This window comes from Prionailurus viverrinus, chromosome F2 (assembly GCF_022837055.1).
Source record: "Prionailurus viverrinus isolate Anna chromosome F2, UM_Priviv_1.0, whole genome shotgun sequence".
Taxonomy (NCBI): Eukaryota; Metazoa; Chordata; class Mammalia; order Carnivora; family Felidae; genus Prionailurus; species Prionailurus viverrinus.
The window spans coordinates 5,028,596-5,051,484 of NC_062578.1; the positions used below are offsets into that span (position 1 = coordinate 5,028,596).

The 22,889-nt window shown below is 45.3% G+C and overlaps 1 protein-coding gene across 1 annotated transcript in view; it reads right to left on the reverse strand.

Moving 5' to 3' along the window:
* Window positions 1-4,109: 4,109 nt before the first annotated feature.
* Window positions 4,110-22,889, reverse strand: part of ST18 (ST18 C2H2C-type zinc finger transcription factor) — a 254,450-nt gene continuing 235,670 nt past the window's right edge. Inside the window, exons 17-23 of the mRNA XM_047842283.1 lie at window positions 21,517-21,579; window positions 21,334-21,414; window positions 20,143-20,364; window positions 15,202-15,290; window positions 9,698-9,801; window positions 7,375-7,518; window positions 4,110-4,439 (exon numbers count right to left, since the gene is read on the reverse strand). Coding sequence (XP_047698239.1) covers window positions 4,299-4,439; window positions 7,375-7,518; window positions 9,698-9,801; window positions 15,202-15,290; window positions 20,143-20,364; window positions 21,334-21,414; window positions 21,517-21,579 — 844 coding nt within the window. The 3' untranslated portion in view covers window positions 4,110-4,298. The remainder of the gene's footprint in view (window positions 4,440-7,374; window positions 7,519-9,697; window positions 9,802-15,201; window positions 15,291-20,142; window positions 20,365-21,333; window positions 21,415-21,516; window positions 21,580-22,889) is intronic.

A 22,889-nucleotide genomic window follows, 5' to 3' on the forward strand; every position in this document is an offset into this window, starting at 1 on the left:
GCACCAGTTCCCTCATCAGTTTAATCGGACGGGGCGATATTCACTCCATGAATCCGTTTGAGGATTTCAGGAGACGCAGCATCCAAGGCTCCACTGATGGTGTGTGACAGTGTAGACAGCTATTAGCCAATTAAATCTGCTTACTTTATAATTATCTGCTGAATAATGAGAGGAAATAGCAGGGCACTATTCCCAGAGCGCACTAAAATGGTCATGCTGTATGGGAGGAGAGGTGGAAAACATGAGTTTTGTGACTGTTAAGAAATCATCTAGGTATCGTCGCAAGGTTCGTTTTCAGAACTTCTTCCAGCGAGGCAAGTGGGAGATTCATTCGGCGCCTTTCGTTTCGTCCAGGACATCGGTTCAAGTGGAAGCGTTTTAGTTCTGGGCCTGAAGACCCGGGCACCTTCCACGCGGCGGTGGGAACGGTCTCTGGGTGGGAACGTCTTGGGCTGGAAGACAAGCACAACACTCACCGTCAGTTGTTAGGTTCTCCCGGACGGCAGAGGTACAGCGCTGAGCCCAACTGCCTCGCTTCGACGTGGAAAACGTTAGCTGTTTGCATGATTATCTCCAGCGGAAATCCGATCCCGCCGTTCCGTGGTCCTGAAGCTTCCGCTGGCATTCTGGAGTCTGCTCCTGGAAATGAACACCCCCCAAGGTGGCCGGTTACAGCGCGGCCCCGGTCGGGCACTCGCCTCCTCGCTTCTCCCGACATGTTTGATCTGTTCCCTGCCTTAGGCTGCTCTGTTGACGATGGGTCCCACCAGCATGCCTTCGCACATGCAGTTCCTGCTGCCCGCAATGCCTTTCCGCGCACCTGCCCACGGCCCCTGAAACCGGCGCTTTTCCGGGACCTGAGTTCCCTGTGCACACTGTCTCCACGGGAGCCTGCACGGCCATCGCGGTAGCCGGTACTCACCTCGTTGTCCCTCGCCGGGCCGACGGGCACGGAAGCCGGAAGCGGGGCCGGCATAAGTGTCCTCCGGTTAAACCTCTGTCGTGTGACTGTATGAGGCCTTCCCATCACGCTCTTATTTCCCAGAGGACTCGCGCTCCTCGTCTGGCGTGTTCAGAGACAGGGCCACAGACCCCAGTTACTGATGGAAAATCCCAGTCGGGGCAGGATGCACACACGCTGCGGAGGGTGAGCTGAGAACACGGCCGAGCGGCTTTGCACCTGGTGACCCGTTTTCCCAGGGGGCGTCATGTGCCCGTTCGACGGGAATAACTTTCGTGACTCAGAGCCATGTTGGTCACTAACTGCCGGCCCCAACCCCCGCCCCGTGGAGGTCCCCCCAAGTGCAACCCGGGGCGTGCCTCTGGGGTTCCCCCCAGACTTCCCTTCGGTCAATTCTGCTTCATTGCACGGAGTACAGGGGCTTTACCACATGGAGTATAACGTCAGCTAGTCCTACAGGTGGGCAAAGCTGGGCAGAAACCGGACAATTAAATGAAGCTGGCTGCTTGACATTAGCGAGGAAGAACACAGAGGGCAAAGGAGACGTTGTCGAGAACTCACCATGACTTTCCTTTCCTTTGAGTTCAGCGGGCTTGGATGGATACAGGGATGTACCCAGTCCCCAAAGCGGTTGTGGAACTCGCAGGGTGGGGCCTCTGTCTTCCTGCTTACTAGCTACAGGGGATCTGGTGACCCATTCGTGCCAGTGCAGGTCCCCCCCCCCCCCCCCCCCGCCCCGAAGGCATCCGCTGGCCCCCATGTGTGTACTGAACCGAAGGCCGAGACAACTGATCAGTTGGTAAAAACTGTCCACTCGGGAAGAGGCCGTCAGCCGAGGGGCCCGGCTGACACAACCGAAAGGCACCAGGGCCCTTCGACTCGCGGTAGCTCACCTCAGCGGAGCTCCTCGGGGATCGAACTTTCCGTGGCATGGCGACGGTGGGCCGTAGCTAGTGGCCCGAGAAAGATCACAGCACAGCTCATTATCAATTTTTATTTCCTACCATACATCAAACGTACAGCACTGAGCACAATTTCGTTGCTTTGATGTAAGAAATATTAATCGTTTGAAGAAACAGTATACAAACAAGCTACTTGAAATAAAAAAAAATGCATACATCATTGCCTTTTTGTGGTTTACAAAAGACCCAGTTTACAGTATCTACCATTAACAGAGTTGAAAGGAAAAAAAAAAATCAGTGCACATGACAAAACACATCAAGTACCAAGGAGGCAAATAAATACAAACATATTTCACCAAACATTCTGCTCAAACTATGCCAACACAAATAAATTAACCCGAAGCCATAGTAAATTATAGTAATAAATACATAGGTCGGTAAGAGATTTCTTTTAAATTAAATAAAATATATAACAGACTTGTTAAAATATTTAGCAAATTAAACTTTCGTCTTTGTCATAAGTGAACTTATTCGTATGCATCTATCGAGGACTGTATAGCAAAATGTTTGCAAGTACGTAACTTTTAATAGAAAACTTTGTTTGGCGTCCCATTTATAATAGACAGCACATATGGTAGCTCTTCTTTTTTTTAAATTGATTTGTAAATAAACACCGTTCCTACCTAAGAACAGACATCTCATTTTCACTAAACTAAGGTTCGAGGGTTCAAATGAACCCCAATCCGAAGATAAGCCCCACTTAGTACATAACAATGACCACAGTGTCATGGGAGTGGAATTACTGTCGATACTCCTTTCCATTTGTGCAGGTAACAGTAATAACAGTGGAATATATCAAGCCTGTGAGTGCCATCACTTTCAATCTACGTATCCATGAGGCTAATAAAAAATAAACACTTTTGTTAGAGCACAGAAAATGAAGCCCACACTAAGTTCAAGTGTCCATTTACACGGAGGCACATTGCACACGAGGTGTGTGTGCACACCAAAAAGGCAGTTTAGCTGGTTGTCTATACCTTTTTCTTAAAAAAAATAAATATAAAAAAACTTTTGAAACAATGCTTAACTACTTTACAATCCCTGAAATAGACATTGCCTTTACTATAGCAACTACTAAACTCTGATCCACCCGGAAATTCAAGATTGCGGGCTCAATTTCCCGTGTGCGTGAGTGCGTGTGAGTGCGTGTATCTGTGGGTGTTGCGTGGGTGTGAGTTGTGTACACTTTGTAGCGCCTGTTTGGTTTTTATCAGATTGGAAGTTTTCCTGTTGCTTAAGGAGGGTAAGACAACGTCGCCAGTGTTCAAAGCAGTTACTCACATGGGAGTAACGTTCTTTCGCGTGTTCGTGTATTTTCCATTCCTTTCTAGTCCACCCAGTAAGATAAATGCTATTTCAGGGGATATGGTACCTACAAATTCTCCCATTTGGACGTGTTTGTATTTGCTAAGTACAAATCTACACCAATATTGTCACTTGTATAGCGTAGCCACATATGGCAGGGAAGCCTGGCTGGTCACATCAAGCCTTATTTCTCATCTTGGGATAAGAGTTGCCAACTATCTGATACGACTTGAAAAACAGACAGACAAATCTGCATCACTAAAAAAGCTTATGTTTCTTTAAAACATGTCAAATAAATAATCCATAGTAACTAAGACCGTACAGCCAAGTCGAATACTTTGCTGATTGCTATATTTAATTATTGCTGACAAATTCTGAACAGGCGGTCTTTCAGTACGCTGTGCCTCTGCGAGTGCGCATTTGCCACTAGTGGGCGCTATTTATCTTATTTCTTCCCCGCTCCTCGCCGCAAGCCCGTTTACGAATACAAAAGCCAGTGAAGGGGGGGGGAAGAAGTGCGCAGTAAAAATCAAACCGGACCATAGTGCAGTCCTTCGCCAAGGATTTCCTTCTTGCTTTTCGGTTTTCTCATTGAAACCCAGCAAGAAATGTGATGTGAGAGTAGCCTTTCTCTTTAAACTCTATCGGAAAATAAATTAATAAACACACTTGTAAAAATATGGCAGACTTCAAAATGCAGTTAAAAGATAAAAAACTCTTTGATTAGAAATAAATAAAATATAAAAATGTCACATTTATTTTACATATACTTTACAAAAACAAACAAAAATAACCCAAAAGAGTGCAATGAAGAAATAAAATAAAAACATATGAAAATAAATAAGATCTAATCTTTGACTGCATTGCTTTTAATCCACAGAGTCTATCATAGTTCTTCTCTCCTTTTTATGTCAGCTGGGGGGGTGGGGGGGTGGGGGTGGGGATTAGTGCAATGTTGCAATCGTAAATGCAGTAGGGCCACCCGCGCGCCTTCGCAGCACAGGGGCCCCTTCCAGATCCGGCTGTGTTCCTGCTGTTTGCAATTTCTGTTGCCCCGCGGCGCTGTGGTCCTACACATGGATGCCCTTCACTGCCTGTTTGATACTTTCCAGCAGAGCTTTGCATTCTGGGGAAGAGTCCCGTTCCAGATTGCTGTACATGTCTGTCAGTGTATTTACATATGCTTCAAAATTCTGCTCGCTGATAGGTCCCTAAATGAAGATAAAACACATTGAACGAATCAGAGTGATTGAGGCTGGGACAAAAGGGGGACCGAGTAACACAAAGGGTAGCAATGGGCCCAGAGCCTGAGAGGGAAGGGAAGGGTGCCCGTGGCTGCACGGAGGGTGTCGGGATTCACCTGTTCCGTCTTTACTCCGTTAATGGGCTGGATGTGATGGACTGTCCGGAATTTTGTGCTCAGCTTGGAGCCACACGAGGTGGATGTCTAGCTACTGGGCTGGACCCCTCGAAGCTGCACAACTCCCCTCCAGACGCAGCCTCAGCAACTGCACACGCTCGGCACAGCCCGGACTCCCTGTTTGCCGAAGGTGAACGTCCGAGGGGCTGCGGAGGAATGCTCTGCTGGAACCAGGTGGTTCCTGTGGCAGCACTGGGCTGGGATTGAGGGCTAAGATCGGAGCAAGTTGCTCACAGACCGGGGGGAAATTGTTCCTTTTTCATCCTCAGACGCTTTTTTGTCCATTTTTCCCTCGATGCATTGTGACATCATTGTAATGTACTTTTTATTTTTCTGTTTCTTTCTAGGTAGCATTTCAGATTCGCAAAGTCAGGATCTGCTTGTGCCTTATCCTTTTTGTGTGTTTTGGTAGCTCCTTTGCCTAATGGGGTGCTTCACACAGTGGTCACTTGATACATGTAAGTCACACGCGTGCCTGAAGGGAAATGGATGACACAGGGGGAATGCCACTAACCGCCTCCTGGTGCCTCCATTTCCCCACATTTTTGAAAATGTGTGACACGTGCTTTACTTGCTTCACAAAATGCTTGAAGAAAGGACTTTTAAAAGGTCTAAATACGGGGCGCCTGGGTGGCTCAGTTCGTTAAGCATCCTACTTGGGCTCGGGTCATGATCTCACGGTCGGTGAGTTCGAGCCCCGCGTCGGGCTCTGTGCTGACAGCTCAGAGCCTGGAGCCTGCTTCGGATTCTGTGTCTCCCTCTCTCTCTGCCCCTCCCCCGCTCATGCTCTCACGCTTTCAAAAATAAATAAACATTAAAAAATTTAAAAAGAAAGTTTATTTTTGGGGGCACCTGGGTGGCTCAGTCGGTTAAGCGCGGACTTTGGCTCGGGTCATGATCTCACGTTTGTGGGTTCAAGACCCACGTCAGGCTCTGTGCTGACAGCTCGGAGCCTGGAGCCTGCTTCGGATTCTGTGTCTCCCTCTCTCTCTGCCCCTCCCCCGCTCTTGCTCTGTCTCTGTCTCTCTCAAAAATAAAGCATTTAAAAAGGTCTAAATACTATAAAGGATGTTATTGTTATCGCTGCTATTTAGAAAGCAGGCTTGCTAAATCTGACGGTTATTTTGTTGTGCTGAGCAAAGTGCTGATTGATTGATTGATTTTTATGTAATTTATTGTCAGGTTCGCTAACATACAATGTGCAGTGTGCTCTTGGCATCGGAAGTGGATTCCCGTGACTCATCGCTTCCATACAACCCCCAGTGCTCCTCCCAACAAGTGCCCCCCTCGATGCCCGTCACCCATTTTCCCCACCCCCCCCCCCGCCACCCCTCGCCCCCTTCCACCCTCAGTTTGTTCTGTGTATTTAAACGTCTCTTATGGTTTGCCTCCCTGTCTGTAACTGTTTCTTTTTTCCTTCCCTTCCCCCATGGTCTTCCGTTAAGTTTCCCAACTCACATGTGAGTGAAAACACATGATGTCTGTCTTTCTGTGTCTTATTTCAGCAAAGTGCTGATTTAAATCATGAATGTCATCTAACGACGGTTTCCTGTTTGCCCTGTGTGTTGTGTGTTTCTTGGAGAGTCTGTAACCCGACTACGACCCTGGCGGCAAGGTGAGTAAAGGCCACACGGTAAAGCCGGGTTCACCTGGCTCTTGAACCTTGATCAAATTACACGAACTCTCTGAACTTTGATTTCCTCAGCTACGGAATGCGAATGCCGAGGCTCAGTCTTTGGTGTCTGCGTGTGTGAACGGGTAGTGTAATCAGCCCTAAATCTCACCACTAGAATGCCTTGTAGACAGCTGTATGGGGTACATGGTCCCTTGTATGGTAGTGATTATTTTTATGACGCTTGTGAAGGAACAGCTACTAATGAATACAAATTTCAAGTAGGAATTACACAAACGTTCATAAATAGTATCATAATAATATCCAATAATTTACCTTGATACTGGCCATAAAGTAATAATTTATTTTCCTTTGTGTTCTCTATTATTACATTATCGATTTTCTTTTTTTATTGTCAAGAGACACATTTGGAATTGAGTCGGATGAGGGCTCCATGCTGGAAAGTGGGGCAAATTGAAGGATTTCGTGCTTTCAGGAAACCCAGTCATCTGTTGTCATTAAACTGCTGCTTCTTTAAATCATTCTGTATACAGAATTTGCAGCTTTAAAAAAACTTGTTCTAAAAATGCACGCATTAATGGAATGAAAAGCATTCAACAATGCAGCCTCTCTTCCAAATGTGTGTTTTATTTGTGAAAACGTGATAGAAACCCGTTATCTCTGCATTTTAAATAGCTGCCAAAACTCAAACACGTTTCGGTCTTGAAAGGATGTCTTGCTCACTTTTTTATTCCATGGGAGAACTTAAGTATGTTCTTCAGGCTTCGCAGGAAAAAACCCCACCAAGTTAAAAAACTTTGTTTTTTTTTTTTTTAAATGGTTCTTGAGTTGGGTGGCTGGCTTAGGCTTTCCATTTAGAAACAAACTTTGAGTGAGGGGGCTCTGGCCTCCCACATTCGTCTCACATCGTAAAGCGAGACTTGAATCAGCCGCCGCCTCTAAAGGACTCGGGCGAGGTCCACCACGCTCCGCCTTTCTGTAACTTGGCCTGCGGATCCGCCACGGTCCCCGGCGGGGAGGTCGTCGCCGGGCAGCGGCCGTGGCCGGCAGCCCGGCGGCGACCTTGCTTGCGGAGGGGCCGCCTCGGACTTACCATCTGCGGGAGCTGGATGTCCGCGAGGCTGGAGATGAGAGCTTGGCTCAGGCCAGCCAGCTCCTTGAGCAGGCTTTCGTTGTTCTGCTCTATGAGCTTGTTCTCCTCCTCTATGGTCTTCAGGTTGCTCTCCATCGATGTGATCTGCAAGGGAAAGGACCTGGGGTAGGAGCGGCCGATCTGGGGGAGCGCGAAAGGCTTCTCTCCCCGGGGGAAGGGCGCCTGCTCACCCTCACTGCCGAGGAGCGCGTGCCCCCCCGGCTTCTCCTCCCCAGACCGCAGCCCACGCGACCACGCCAAGTCTTGGGATCACATCGCCAAGTTTACATCTCCAGCCCGCACTTCTCCCGTGAGTCGCCGCTTCCGCCTCTCCGCGTGGCCGGACGGTGGCCGTCTCCAGCTCAGCAGGTGCAAGAGGGAGCCTTCGCTGCTCCCCCCAATCCCGCTCCGCACGCAGTCCTCGCCTACCCAAACGGTAGCAACTTGAACCTCGCGCAGCCCTTCCAGGTGTCCCCGAAGGCTCTCTTTCTCTCTCACTGCACACCCACGGGGCTCCTCCTTCGCAGTCTCCAAGATGGACACCGTCCCCACCTGCACTGCCGGCCCCTGGGTCCACCCCCTGGAGTGACCGTGGATGGCTTCTCACAGGTGGCCCTGCACCTGGCTTGGCCCCACGCAATCTCGTCTTGGCTCGTCTTCAACAGTTACCAATACCAGTCTCTTCAAATGTAAGCCCGAAAATAGATCAAATATGATGGATTTATTGGTTGATACTGGCTCAAAACCCCGTAATGGTTCTGCATTAAAGCCAAAATTAAAACCAATGGTTCTGGGGCACTTGGGTGGCTCGGTGGGTTAAGCGTCCAACTTCGGCTCAGGTCATGATCTCACGGTCTGTGAGTTCGAGCCCCACGTGGGGCTCTGTGCTGACAGCTCGGGGCCTGGAGCCCGCTTCGGATTCTGTGTCTCCCTCTCTCTCTGACCCTCCCCCATTCATGCTCTGTCTCTCTCTGTCTCAAAAATAAACATTAAAATAATAATAATAATAATAAAAACCCAATGGTTCTGCAATAAAAACCAAGCTCTTTAAACGGGCCTCTGGGATGCTCCATGGGTGACCTCTCTTGGGATCCCCACCTCGATCACTCACCTGCACATGCTCCCCTCTGCTATTTCTCAGAACTCTGGGCCTTCTCAGGATTTAGGGTTTTTGCACTTGTGGTTTTTACGGTTTGAAATGCTCTGCCCCCATACCTGTTTGACGACCCCCTTCAGCTTCTCAAGTCTTTGTCAGCACATTTCCTTCTTCCCAGGCCCAGGTTAAAATCCGGCCACCTCTCCCTGTCCCCTTGTCTCACACAATGTAATTTGTCATGTACGATTTTTTTATCCTGTATCTCCCCCTTCTAGACTTTAAGCTCGTTGAGGGCAGAGGTCTTGCTTGCTTCACGAATGGTTCCCAAGAGGAGTCCCCATGATTTGTAAACCAATGCGTCAAGCTCTTTTGTATACCTGCTAGCTATTAAAGGAAGATTATAAAACTGGTCACGGTGGCTTAGGAAACCAAGTTCTGTTTGAAGCCACAGTGAGTGAGGACTTCTGAGAGTCAGTAACCAGAAAGGCCCTAAAACCCCATGTTTCAGGAGAAGACAGAAGGGGGGGAAGAAACTTCTGCCCAGGCTTGTCTCATTATTCTCATCCCTCTGCCTTGCTGCAATACGGTCATTATTCGTGTTTAAAAAAAAAAAAAAAATCCTGGACTGAACTTTTAATTTCCATTTGGATACATTTAGCCAGGGGGTGGGGCAGACATAACACAGGAGATTACAGAACTGGGAAACTGCTTGGGTTTTTTCAGTAAACACTCTGTCCAGGAAAATCTCCAGAAAGACCTGTTTCTAACAAACACACGTTCAGAGGTGTTCCAGAAAAAGTAAATGGGAAAAGTTGCTCTGTTTTATTTGAGTTTTGAATAAAACTAAGTCTTCTTGTGTCTTTTCGTGACAATTTTTCTAAATCACCGTGTGTTCTGCGGGACTCTAATTACAGGACGATCGGCTTTGCTTCTAAATCCTTTAACGCACCCAAGACAAACACACGAGTAGCTTTGCCTCCAGCTACCAAACCAGTGGTGGCCCGGGGTGACCGTCCTACCTACCCAAGCTTTGCAATATGGTGTCACCGAGGCACGCTCAGTGTATTCATAGTAAGGTAACGGTTTATCTTTCATCACAGGGTTTAACTGTTCAGTGTTTTGCCCCCACTAATGGTCGTGATCACTTTAAAGACAACGAATAGCTTTCTGTCGTTTTGTTGTTTTTACCTGTGTCTGGAGTTTCATCATATCTGCTTCAATTTTAAGGTTGGATTCATTCAGTTCTTTTATTTCTTCATCCAGGTGCCGAATTTCTTCATCACTCTCTATACCTACAAAGAGTCAGACCCTCTTGAGTGCAAACGGAAATGTGAGACAATGAGAATACAAGTCATTTTATGTTTCGTTTGTGGTTTGCTAAGTGAAAATTAGTGTTAATTCGAAATGCTGAATTTTTACCCTGACCCATATCCAAGATTCTAAAAGAGCGGGCTCCAGAGTTACAAGATGGGATTTCTTTGTGAGACGAGGGAGTAAAAAAGAGCTTTTTCTACTTTTCTACGTTTCTACATTCTGCCCTGGGGTTACTACCCCGGAAAAGAGTCCCTTGTCCCCTGAAGGTGAGCCTCCCATGCTCTGTGACCCAGCAACTCCATTCCCAGGTCCACACCCGAGACAAACGGCCGCCTGTGTGCAATGGGAGGCGGGCATGAGACGTACGCGGCACATTCACAAAAGCCCAACCTGGCAACACACGGCACGCCCACCAAAAAGAACGAGAACAACGCTTACCAATATAATGTTAAAACGAACCCGTAAGCCCTGAAGCTTTCCACAAAGCAGTAAAGACCAGGTGGCCGTTTTGTGGGCACGTACTGCCTTATTGTAAGGAATTAAGTGCCTGGATCAAAACGGGCCAAGCGGGCACCAACAAAGAGAGTACTTCACAAGATCGATCTAACACTGGGCTCTGAGATTCAGTAAAGAAGAAAAGCGAACCGACAGCTAAGATCCCGGCAGTTCAGGACCTCGATCGTTTTGAATATGAGTCAACCGTGGGACACGGCTCTTAAGACAAAATACACAATTCTCCAGGACCACGCTAATGGTTCGGTAACATCCGGGATACGGGACTCAGGATTTATTCCGAACTGGCTGGCTGCACCTGGAGAATTCCGAGCACCGAGCTCAACTGGTTGCTACCCTAGACAGGATCTTCTTCAGACAACTGGGTCTGAGATACTTGATTTGGATGACACCAGGGAGCGCAGATTCCCAATTAAACATGTTTCGAGTGCTCTAAGCACTTGGCATTTTTCTGATTTCAGCAGACAAAAACTTCTATTGCTGTATTTCTTTGTCAAATTGTTTTTCCTTTCTGTCTCTTTGGAATAAAATTCCACTTCAGAAAATGGGATTTTCTTACATAGTATCTGGTGAGGCAGACCCTAAGTCTGATAAAAGATGAAGACCCGGGAAGGAAACACACGCGGTGCTTTGAGAACCCTCACCGGGGAAGGCTCTTTTAATCTGAGCCTTTACCACTACAAAAAAGGCAGGCCCATGAAAAGCTTGGGACCCGGGTGGGATGAGCATCCCGGGGGACGGAGTAGAAAGCACAGAGGCCTGGGGTGGGAAGGCAATGAATGGGAAGGTCTGCTCCCTGGACTGTAAGAAGCCCCCCGTGAATGAACACACGGTGAGTGACGAAAGCAGGCCACCTCACAAAGAGCTTGGGTTTATTCTCGGGCAGTGGAAACCCGTGAAGAGTTTTAAGCAGGGGAATTGATGCGATCTGGTTGGCTTTTCAAAAGCGTAGCTCAGTCCTGAGTAGAGGATGCGGTGAAAGGGAGCCGGTAGAAACCAGGAGACTGGTTAGGAGATTATCCCTGGGGTCCTGGCTCGTCGGATGGCCCTTTGCCCCATGGCAGTGGAAGCAGGGTTGACGGAGTGCACTCAAATAAAACTTGCAGGTAGGATTTGCAATACTTGTGATGGATGGAAGAAAGGGGATGAGTGAACAGAGGCCTCGAGGAAGACCATTTGTTTCTGCTCAAGCAGCTGGCGACTAGTGGCATCCCTGGGATGAGGAAGGCCAGCGGAATGGCAGCTTCCAGAGGGAAAACCAAAGGCTTAATTTTGGCTAAGTCATGGATGCTTGCGAGAAGACTCTGACAGCCCCGATTCTCGGAACTGAGATCTAGTTAGGATTGCGTTCCCCTGGCATCCAATGAGAGTGAGAACGCTCACGTCTCTTGACCACGATGGGGCCATTTAGAAGATGCCTCGTAACAAAAGGTACCTGGACACCTATGGGAAAGGTATGATTTGGAGATGAGATCTCACAAAAGGGTAGTAGCATAAATTCTCCATAATTCCATAAATTCCATAAATCCTCATGCAATTAATGAGTACATGAACTAATGTTTTCATTATGACTTCTGGGATTGGGGGAGATATTTTATTTTGGGTGAGGAGGCATTTCAGCCAATCTTTTTGTAATTTTTTTCCCCATGAATACATGACTTTATTTATTTCTACTGATCTATTTGTCTGCCCCCCTCCTCTCCGTACCTACGGTCTTTAAGAGCCTCCACCACTGAGTGGAGCTGGGAGGCTGCAACAGATGAACTTCACACCTGCACTTGCCAGTGTGAACTCGCTGGATCCTCTTAAGGACCCCACGAAGCAGGTACGCTTATTACTCATTTTAAAGATGGGAAAACCAGGGCATGAAGGGGTTAAGTAGTAAGCGGTAGAGCTGGGATTCAGCACACAAGCTCTCCGGTTCGAGAATATGCTTTCTCAACCATTATAATGCTACCTTTAGCATAGATATTTAATCTGTTTTGAAAGTATCCATAAAATGTGTGCACCGATGTTCTCTGACAGATACACACACAACAGAATGTAGAGTAGAAGTAGGGCCCTGGGGTAGGCCAACTATGTATCGTTAACCAAGGAAGCCATATAAACTTTCCAAGGAGTATTCTGCTGAACTATTCGGTGGCCCTGTTTCTTTAAAGGGTGTACCTGTTTAAAAGCAAAGGAAGATGCTTTCTTTGCTTGGGTTAAATCTGTGCCTAATATATATAACTAGGGATTACCTAATTTATAACGATATTTTATATTCTGTATAAATTTATAAGGGATGCATACACTTGTATACAGCAGACATACTCAACTTGTAAGGGGCTTTAAGTAGTTAGAGCTCTATCCAGAAAAGAATGATGTATAACAATATCTAGAACATGATACTCTGCCACACGGAAAGACCTAGAAAGGTCTACTAAGTATAAGAACGTATACGTAGGTCAACCATCGTAACTTTTACTTGTCCCACAAAGAATAGAAGGGCAAGCATTTGTTCATGTACAGACATTGTAACTTTACTATCAAGGACTAGTCATGGTTTAAAAAATTAGGGTGGCAATTTAATTATGGCAAGGGCAGAGAACTAAAGATCAATTCTTCTACAGTGAATGTAAGTGCTTTTGGTGTAGAGCTTCCATGTTTTGACTAGTTTGTTGGTAAAATGCTCCCCACGTGTCCTGCAACTAACCAATTTGCCTGAATGATCTGTACCCAGTTTAACTTCATATAGCCCACCAGGAGGCTGACAGTCATATGCACTCCTGAGTTTACTGCAATTTGGCTTTCTTCTTAGGACCTAGAGAGTGTTGGGTTACACCCCCTTTGTAAGTCATCCAGGGAACCACGGCTGTGTCCAAACTTCAAGGCAGGGGGCCAGGGGACTAGGGGACGATGCCCCACTGTTATATAGGACCTCAAATGAACTTATGTCCTCCCTGACCCTGACTTGAACCAGGTGGGGTATTCCTCACACACAAGTCACTGTGGGTTCTCAGGCTTTCGATGAGCATCAGCCCCTGGCTCCTTAGATTGTGAGGCTGTGCCGTTTCCAATGTCCTGGCCTATTTGGAATAGAGGCAGATCAGACACTTGTCAATGTTTTCTAGCCATCTTGCTGCTGCCCCGTGTCCTTTGAAAGTTCGGCTGAAGATGCTCAATTTATAAAGCACCCTTCGAAGGACATGTGTGCGGTCCAGCTGCCCCCAGGGTTCTGTGACCGTCTACCAGGGGGTTTGGGCAGTCCAGCAGAGCCGTGTGCCCCGCACGGCTTCGCTGTAAGTTGCTGTAGTGCCAACAGCTAGGCGTCTCGTTCTTTCTTTATCAGGAGCAGCCTGCGACTTCTGTGACTTCCGTTACCTTTACTGCTCAAGGTGTTGCTGGGTTCTTATAATGAAGATTCATGGGAAATGTTTTCTTAACGCACTCAGTTCCCGAAAAACTCTTTGCTCCGAATTTACTTGCTGACGGTGTGATTCTCATAGCGATTATATTCTCCTTTTGCTTTGGCTTCTGAAAAGCCGGAAGTCAAATCCGAGATCCCTTCTGAGCCACTGCGAAGTGCCTTGCTTCACACGTTCCTTCCGGGATCCTCAGGCTTGGCCCACCTGGCTTCCTTATCTTCGCTCTCCTTTTGTCTCATTTTTTTTTTGAATTACTTTCTAAGTAGCTTTTTTTTTTTTTTAATGTAGCATCGCACTCCCTTTCATTTACATATTGTTTGAAATAAGGTGATACGTGAATAAATAAGTATTAAATTGTGCCAGTTTCACAGAGAATGTGCTAAGAGGCCGCTGAGAAGTGAGGAGTATTTCTAAAGAACAAGGAAGACACCTGGAGAAAGCACTTTCGCTGAGCATCTAAATGTGGGACAGAATGGCGAGCGCAGCCCCTAACCCCCAGCGTGTCCATTCCTCCCCCAACCCCCTTCGCCTCTTAGCGGTGGCTGCAGGAGGAAGAGCAGGTCCCCAAGGGGCCACGTGAAATAACGCATCTGATGGCAGATGAAAGCCTTAGAGGGAAGTAGGAAGCTCAAAAGCGTTGCCCTCCTTTGGATATTGCGCATCTTCGTTCTAAAAACTCACACGCAAGTTAAAAAAATGGAGCAACGCTTTCGAAGAAGTAAAGTCACGGTTGCTCCGTTCCAGTTATGTGCCAAAGACACCGTCAAATAAATCTCCAACGCAAACACGATTGCTTTGCCATGGTTTCCGGATGCTTTAGAATGATGTTCTAAGGAAACAACACGTGCCTGAGATAATAGTGATGAGAAATCTTGGGGAAAGCGCTCAAGAATCAAAGGGAAATTGAAGGATCCAAAGACAGAGCTCAGAAACGGCATCTATTAACTTCGATGAGGCATTGACACTAGGGAAATACAGATACAGATTTGGATATAAATTTAAATCATCCAGATTCATCATAAAAATATCATCCTGAGTACGGAAAAAAATTTGAGGATTCAAAGATAAATGCCAAAAACTGTATTTCTTGAAATTTAATAGAAGACTTATACCGGGAACGCGCGCACGTGTGCGCATACACATACACACACACACACACACACACGTGCAAAAGCTGTCGTTTCGAGCACTGGGAAACAAAAGTTCACCCAGTGTTTCCTAATCCCTTGAATAGCATTGCTTGATTTTCCGTTGGAGAGCCTTACTAAGAAGGAAGGGAAAAAACCCAAGAAATTGCGTTTTAGACGAAGTTATGGCTCTAGTTCAAATTCAAGGAAAGCTTCCTTCTTGTGTATTAAAATCGCACTTCCCACTTAGAGAGTCCTTTGGCATGAGAACACTTTGGGGAGCCGGCTGAGACCTTGGCGGGGACAGCGGCCTTCAGCTCTGTGCTCTTACCGCCTGTCGCTTTGAGTTTGATGGTCATCAGTTCTTCTGAGACCTTGCCCTTTTTGATGGCTTGTGCATTTAGAGGACATCCAGATAAGCTGTGAACATGGAAATTATACCAATGTGTGAAATACATATTATTTCTCCCTTTTCACATGCATTGCGTCTTACAAAAATTCAAATTTTGTATTCCCACTTACTGTCTTTGCCTGCCAAGTAATTACATTATAATCTGCAGTCTCTTTGTAGAAATAACATGTAACATCTATGAAAACGAAAGCAAAGGCCCTCAAATAACGTAATAGTGCTTTGTGTTTTTGTTCTTTAAATCAAAACACAAATAGCTACTGCTGATACTATCATTTAATTACTTTTGTTAAAGTTACTATTCTGCATTCATATAAGTGCCTTTTTTTGTAGCGGTCCCTTTATTTTGCATAAATGTAAGACTGTACGTATGTGCTACAAATAAGAATTGTTCCAAATTAGTCAAAATTCCATGAATAGTACAGCAGAATCTAGTTCCTCCTGTTTCTTATATACTGTAGTCTGATCTTTACAGAACGGCTTGAATTAATACACACCCAAAATAATAAAAATAAACAGGTGTAGCGCATACCATTTGGGCATGGGACTGTTTCTAATTTATCCTCCAGCTTTTAAAACGTTAATTGTCATTTAAAAAATCTCTACTCCGAAAGGAGACTAAAAGGAAGCACTGTAAATATATTCAGATGCGCTCCCTGTGGGCAGTGTCTATTCCTGCAGTGGGGTTTACCCCTTTTCCTTAATAGCTACACCCTTCCGCTATGCTTCCTTTCTTTAATGTCACCCGTTTTATTTAAATTGCACCAAAATGATCATGACAACGTTGAACAAAACTTGTATCTTATAGTACGTGATGAGACAGTTTTGTTCTTTTAAGCAACCATTAATTCTGTTGCAACTTTGCCGTATTTTTAGAGACAGGATTTTTAAGCACCATTAAAAATGGTCACAAATCAGCCACTTCAAATATTTTTCCCCCACAGACATTTGGTTACAATTCGTATATGAAACAATCATTTTCGGTCTGAACATCAGGACACTCGGCAGAGTGAAAAAAAATATTTCTGAAGCAAAGCCCCTTATAAATGTTTGCTAAGTGAACGTATTTTTAAATGACTTCTAAGTCATTCTATATGGAGATTATGTGAAATATAAAAATAATAGATATATAATATTACATATAAAAAGAAGGCCATGTGGTTTGCCAAAATTTGCTAAGTTATGAAATATTTAGGACCGGAAAAGAAAATAATGAAAAAGCACAAACAGAACCGTGAACTTATTTTGTAAGCTTCTCACTGTGAAGTGTGGCCTATAAGCTTCATTATCTGTATTTTTTCTGCAAAGTTAGCACAAGTCTGTCTTTATGTCACATAGTGTGTTCTCAGAAAACTGTCATGAACAAGATTAATATTTAGCTGGTAAGGTGGATTTTGAAAGTGACCTGTAAGTCCACTTGTAGTGGAACAGTGATGGCTTTTAAGAGCTCAGGAACATTCTCTGGGCCTGTCCTCTAAACAATCTGCTCTGTTCCTACCGCAGGGCAACACACGTCCAGTTGTAACAGTGGTGAGGAGAGTTAGTGACGCGTCCGCAGCTGTGTGACTTAGGACTAAAGCATACGGGAAGTTATGAAAGTGAGGATATGATTTCCAAATACCACTTGATATTTTGTATTTTCCAACGTAGTTATATCTTCCAGGGGGTAAAACAAATCTTAAATTTAAAACAACGGGATAGGAAAATACGATCAACGGTTGTCTTCCCATTTGAGGATGAACAACTCCTCCACGGGGTTTCCACCTGCTGCGTAGGTGGAGGCTGGCTGGGGTGTCACCATCACGGCCTGGGCTCCGAGTTGCAAAGGCAGGAGAAAGGGCAGGTCACAATGGTTTTGACCCAGTGTATAAGTCTACCACTTATCAGCGCGATGTTAAACTATATCTTCATCTGCCTTGTTAAAGTGAAATAGCAGATGACACGATTTACATGGACATCACTGCGTATATTAAAGCTCTCGAGCAAATTACAAAGTTCTGGCATAGCACTAAATGAGGTCATAGAAGTTCTGGTTCTGAAACTACAAACATCCATCGTGTGTGTGTGTGTGTGTGTGTGTGTGTGTGTGTGAATATAAAATCATTTGTCTTCTCAGACTGCTATTTTTTTCAGAGTAGAAGTTTGTCATGTAAGACTTAAAGCAAGGTTTTCAAATAGTCTGTAAATATTATGCTGATGTAAATGCATGGGCCAAACTGTTCTCGACCATCCTCTAGGGTAAATTTTGTACTTATTCCCGTTTTGCGGAATGTTAGCATGAAAAAAACGGCAGAATTTACCTTAGAGAACGGCTGGGGGCAAACCGTGTGCGTGAGGCTGGCACACAGATTCACCGAACACCAAGGAGGGTCACGACAGGGGCGCTGCTGGCCCGACACCGCCTGCCAAAGGGCAATTGCTGAACCTCCCTGCACTTGTCCTCTTCTGTCGGTGGAGGGTAACTGCACTACCTCTGTAGCTCACAGGGTTTTGTAAAGGATTAAAGGAATAAAGCACGTAAGGTACTTAGAACAGTGCTCTCTACTGGAACAGAGCGTGCCCTGAATAGATGTTAGCTATTGTCCGCGAGCGGAGAGAGTACCAAAACACCTCAGGGATTTGAGGGTCAAAATCCAGAATATATAAAAGTGTATCCGAGGTTAAAACGTGCTATTTTAGCATAAGTCATTCTCACTTTAATGAATTATTAATGAATTACTGCATATATATATATATATGTATGTATATGCAGATGTTAATATAATTTTTATGAAAGGGAAAGGAAATCGTCTGGGTTAAACACCATTATGTGCCAGGCTATAAGCTAGGCATTTTATTACGTTAGTTCATTAAATTCTATCTAGAGTAAAGAGAAGCATTCCACCTTAAAGAGAATACGCCAAAGTAAATTCAGTCTCTTAAACCCTTTAAACAGCAAGAGAACTCTCCAGTAAAGAACAGTGAAATCTGAATTATTCATTTGTTTAAACACTTAATTATTTTCTTTCTCCTACAAAGTTCTATCTTGGAATTAATACTGAAGCTTATATTTTTTGACTCATAATTTCCTTTTTCTTATTATGAAGCACGTAATATGTGCATTGATACATACAACGTATATTCGCAGTTTAAAGAACACCGTCAAGGTGAACACCTTTTACCTTCAAACACGAAAATGACTTTGAAGCTCCCCGTGCCCTCAACAGTCACCTCTCCTGCCCCCAGAGATCACCATTGCCTGTAGGTGAATGAGGACCTAGCTTTCGAAAATGCAATTCTTCTCCTTGTTTTTAACTTTTTGGAAACAGAATCACGCCACACATATTCTCCAGCATTTTCTCCCACTCAGCACTGTGTTCTAAAATCCACTAAGGCTTCACTTCCTTTTCACCGTGGACACCACTGCTCACTTAGGCACTTGACTGTCAGCGGGCATGTGGGTGGGTCCCAGTTTGGACTTAGGAGGGCAACGCTCCCATAGACATTCTCTGACATGTCTCTGGGCTCCCGTGTGCAGGAGACTCTCCAAGGCGTAAGCCTATCAGCTCGGTGTCTGGGTGGCTGGGAATGTTCATCTGTTCTTTTCTCAACCTGACTTCCTGAAGGGATCGGCTCGAGCGATTCTCTTCCACCTCTAGTGACAGCCCCTGTTGCTCTCTATCCTCACCAAGCCTCGGTGTCATCATTTAAAACTTCATGAGTTTTAAAGATAATTCTGCTGTTGCTGACCGAGGGATGTGCCCCCCATAGGACGGCGTTAATATTTCATTATCGGTGTTAACGTGGATATTACCGAGTCCGCGATAAGAAAGTAACGCCACTTGGCAGTTAATACGCCATCAGGCACACTTGATTTGTGACTGTCCTTCCCGAATATGAAATAATGACTCAAACTCAGGACAATGTGTGCTGTTGTGAACATGACCGTGCATTTGAAAATCAGAAAAAAAAAAACACTTCAAAAATTTAGGTTTTCTTGATAAGCAGATATGGCTATACGTCCACTTAAAACAGCAATTCCTGGAAGGCTTAATTTTCTGATGCCATTGATACGTATCTTTAAAATCAAACAAAATCTAGCACGCCCCCGCTTTGCTCAATTTGCATACGCAAAGCATCAGGGCTCACTAAAGCTCCATTGGATGTCAAATCCGCATCGTGCACAGGGGGCCAGAAGACTAGAAGGGCCCTCCTTGATTAGAGAAGTGTGTGGTGAATCTTCTAGCCTCTTTTCTTTAGGTAGAATGTGAACCAAAAAGCTGGACGAAGATCAGTGTTCCCAACAAAGGACTCCATTGAAATCCACGACACCCAGTGATAAAGGAATTAAGTCATTGTGAAACTATAAAGGGTTTTCTAAACCTCTTTCATCCTGTGGTATCCTTAGTAGTCACCGTGTCATTCACTTTCTGGCTGCTGGGGACGAGTCACATCTCCCCAGCAGCAAAATAACTACAATTTGGCCTGAAATCGAGCCAGTTCACGAGAGGGAGGGACATAAATATGTAAAGAGAAAGTTTACAATTACGCCACATAACGGAGTAAATATCACCACTTGAAATCGAAGCGGACCATTAAAAGACTAAACCATTAAAAAATAGCAGCATAAGCAAATTTTAGAACCCCCAAACCAAATGCAATTTCTACAGCCCTTGCAAACTACGGAGTAAAGCTTCAGAAACAGAGAAAATAGCATTTTTCATTCCTCGAAGTCATCAAACATCGATCCGGCAAGACTCGTCGCAACATCTGAAGGGCTACGACTGATAACCCCAAGGAGGGATTCCCCACCTCGACCCAAAGCCACTGAGGTGACACACCCTCACAACAACAACACAACAAAAGACAGAAAACAGACGTTACCTTCTGTGGGTGACAAAAACATTATTTACATGGCCCAGCCCGTTGCAGCCTGGCAAGGGACAGTGTGGCAGCTCTTGTTTGTTCAGTTTCCAGGAGAGGGGGGCCCCATTGACAGGATTCTCCTTCTGTCTCTTGGCGGCCAGGGGACAGCCAGAAGCTGTGCGGTGGGACGTGTATTTACCTGATATGTGACCTTGGCCGTCACACCCTATCACAGGACATCTAGAGAGACAGAGCAGAGACGTTACCAGCAGGGAGCCAGGGGAAAACTCTACAGGAAGCACTGTAACTAGGTGAATGGGAAGGCAGTGGCGATTCCATACCAAATAGATGGCAAGTGGTGAAATTAAGGAGCTCTGAAAATGCCAGTCCAACTAGCAAAACAGCATTGTATTCGCAGTCAGAGTGGTCCTCGGGCCCAAGCTAAGGAAGGTTCGCGCACGATCTCAGGTAATCTTCACTATAAACCCGTCGGGCAGAGAGCGTTATTATCCCGTTTTTTAGGCGGGGAAAACTTTTGGAGCTCAGGTAACTTGCCACCCATTTTCCTAGAAGTGGAGTCATGTTCACACCCACACGTTTTAGGTCTAGAGCCAATCACGTAAGCACTGTGTTAGGCTGCCTCCAAACCAAGGACCAAGTGTATAAAACGTTAACCACTTTGCCCTACGTTGTATGGCACATTGCCCGTAGAATGCGGACGCTGGTTTCTTAAATGCCGAAGTAACGCGTTTAGAAATGTTGTAGAGCAAGAAATTTACAAACTTCTACATCTGTAGCTGCCTATATTATCCAAGACTTGGTAGCACATTTCTCAGCAGAGGGAATTTAATTTACACAAAATTGTACCTTCATGAAAATTAAAGTGTTGGGGGGAAATGTTGCCATATGTATCACGCTATGGCCCTCCCCCCAGGCTGCTCTCCATTTAAAACTGTGGAAAAAGCATAAACTTCCTCTTTTCTTTATTATTATTGTTGTTCTGCATTATCAAAGAACTGTGTACACATAGCTAGGAATAAGACAATTTTCTTGAGCTTTTGAGCCCTCTGACTGCTGCTTCAAGCGTCCGTGCATTTCATAGGCTACCCCCTCTCCCCAAACGCTCAGCTGCTTCCCAACCAATGTCCTGCCCATCTGACCAACAAGCGGCTTCTGGCCCCGGTGCCCCACCTCAACGGTCACACTCACTTGAGTTCAGGATCTTCTTTTTCTTCCTTTGTAGGAGTCATTTTGACACCACCTTTCCTGGCACGAGGGCAGCCGGACAAACTAAATACGTGCATGACAGAGAACAAAACCAAACCACGTGATCTCACTGGCCGCTGCGGCAGAGTTCTGATTTCGCTACTTCCGAAATGAAATCGATCTTACCTTCTGTGGGAAGCGTAGTTTCCAGTCACGTGCCCGGAACCATCGCAACCCGGGGTTGGACACCTGGAAAACACAGGAACAGAGTGCCCGCCGCGTGGTTGTGGGGGAGGGAAGGGGAGCATGCCACGTTCAAGTAGAACTAAACAGAACGAGTTGCTTTTTGTGGGGCTCTTTTTTTTCCCCCTTAAATGTAATGAGTTTTTGCCTAAGAATACATTTTTTAAGGAATGTGTTAAGTTGGGGGCGCCCGGGTGGCTCAGTCGGTTAAGCGTCGCACTTCCAGGTCATGATCTCGCGGTCTGTGAGTTCGCGCCCTGCGTCGGGCTCTGTGCTGTTGGCTCAGAGCCTGGAGCCTGCTTTGGATTCTGTGTCTCCCCCCCTCTCTGCCCCTCCCCTGCTTGTGCTCTCTCTCTGTCTCTCAAAATATGAATAAATGTTAAAAAAAAAAGTAAAAAAATAAAGAATATGTTAAGATGTATAAACTAACTACCATGTGATGCTTGGCAGACAATGCATTAGCTGTTATCCTACCTTCTTTCTTTCTTCCTCTTTTTGACTTTATTTTGGGAGGAATCGGAAATTTGGCCTGCAACCTACTGCTGGCCTTCTGTCTACATCATGCAAAGTTTTTCTTTCTCACTTAAGAAAAAAAAAAAAAAGTTTTCCAAGTTGTTTTTGTGCACAATTTATTTTCTTTGATTTGCTCCACGACCATGATAATCTATTAAATTCACACGGACGAGAGTGGTATGTGTGAGCTCCCGAGACTTGGCGCATTAATATAGTTGCCAAAGAACCCAAGTCGTTTGCACCTGGTCTGTTCTGCCTCATGGCCCAACTTAAATGGCCTTTTGGAAAATCTACCAATAGCTATTATCGACAATCAACCACTAAATTTGGAATGAGAAGGGGAAAAAGAGGAAGGGGAATCCAATTCTACTTGGAATGCTGAGTAGGAATAGGTTTCAAAACATACTTGAAAGTAAAAATCGATACAACTTCTCACCGATCGTTACCTTTCTAAAAAATCCCCAATACTAATGAAAACACAGTGGCCGATATAAAATGTTTGCTTTTCTGAAGGTTGCTGTACACATTATCATTGTTAGTGTTCCACTTGTATGCTCACCCTGGTTCAGATGTCTCCCCAAACAAGAGTTTGAAAATAATAATAATAATAATGATAATAATAATAATAAGCAACATGAATACCATTCCTTTTCTTAAACTCTAACCCACTGAACTTTCATGAAAATACTTTTATATCCAGTCCCGAGGCAGAACATAGAGTGTAAATGCTTTTCTTCCCAAATGAAATTTAAAATCGGCATACATCTCGGCGAGCTAACCAGAGAAACCGGCTTTGTATCTTT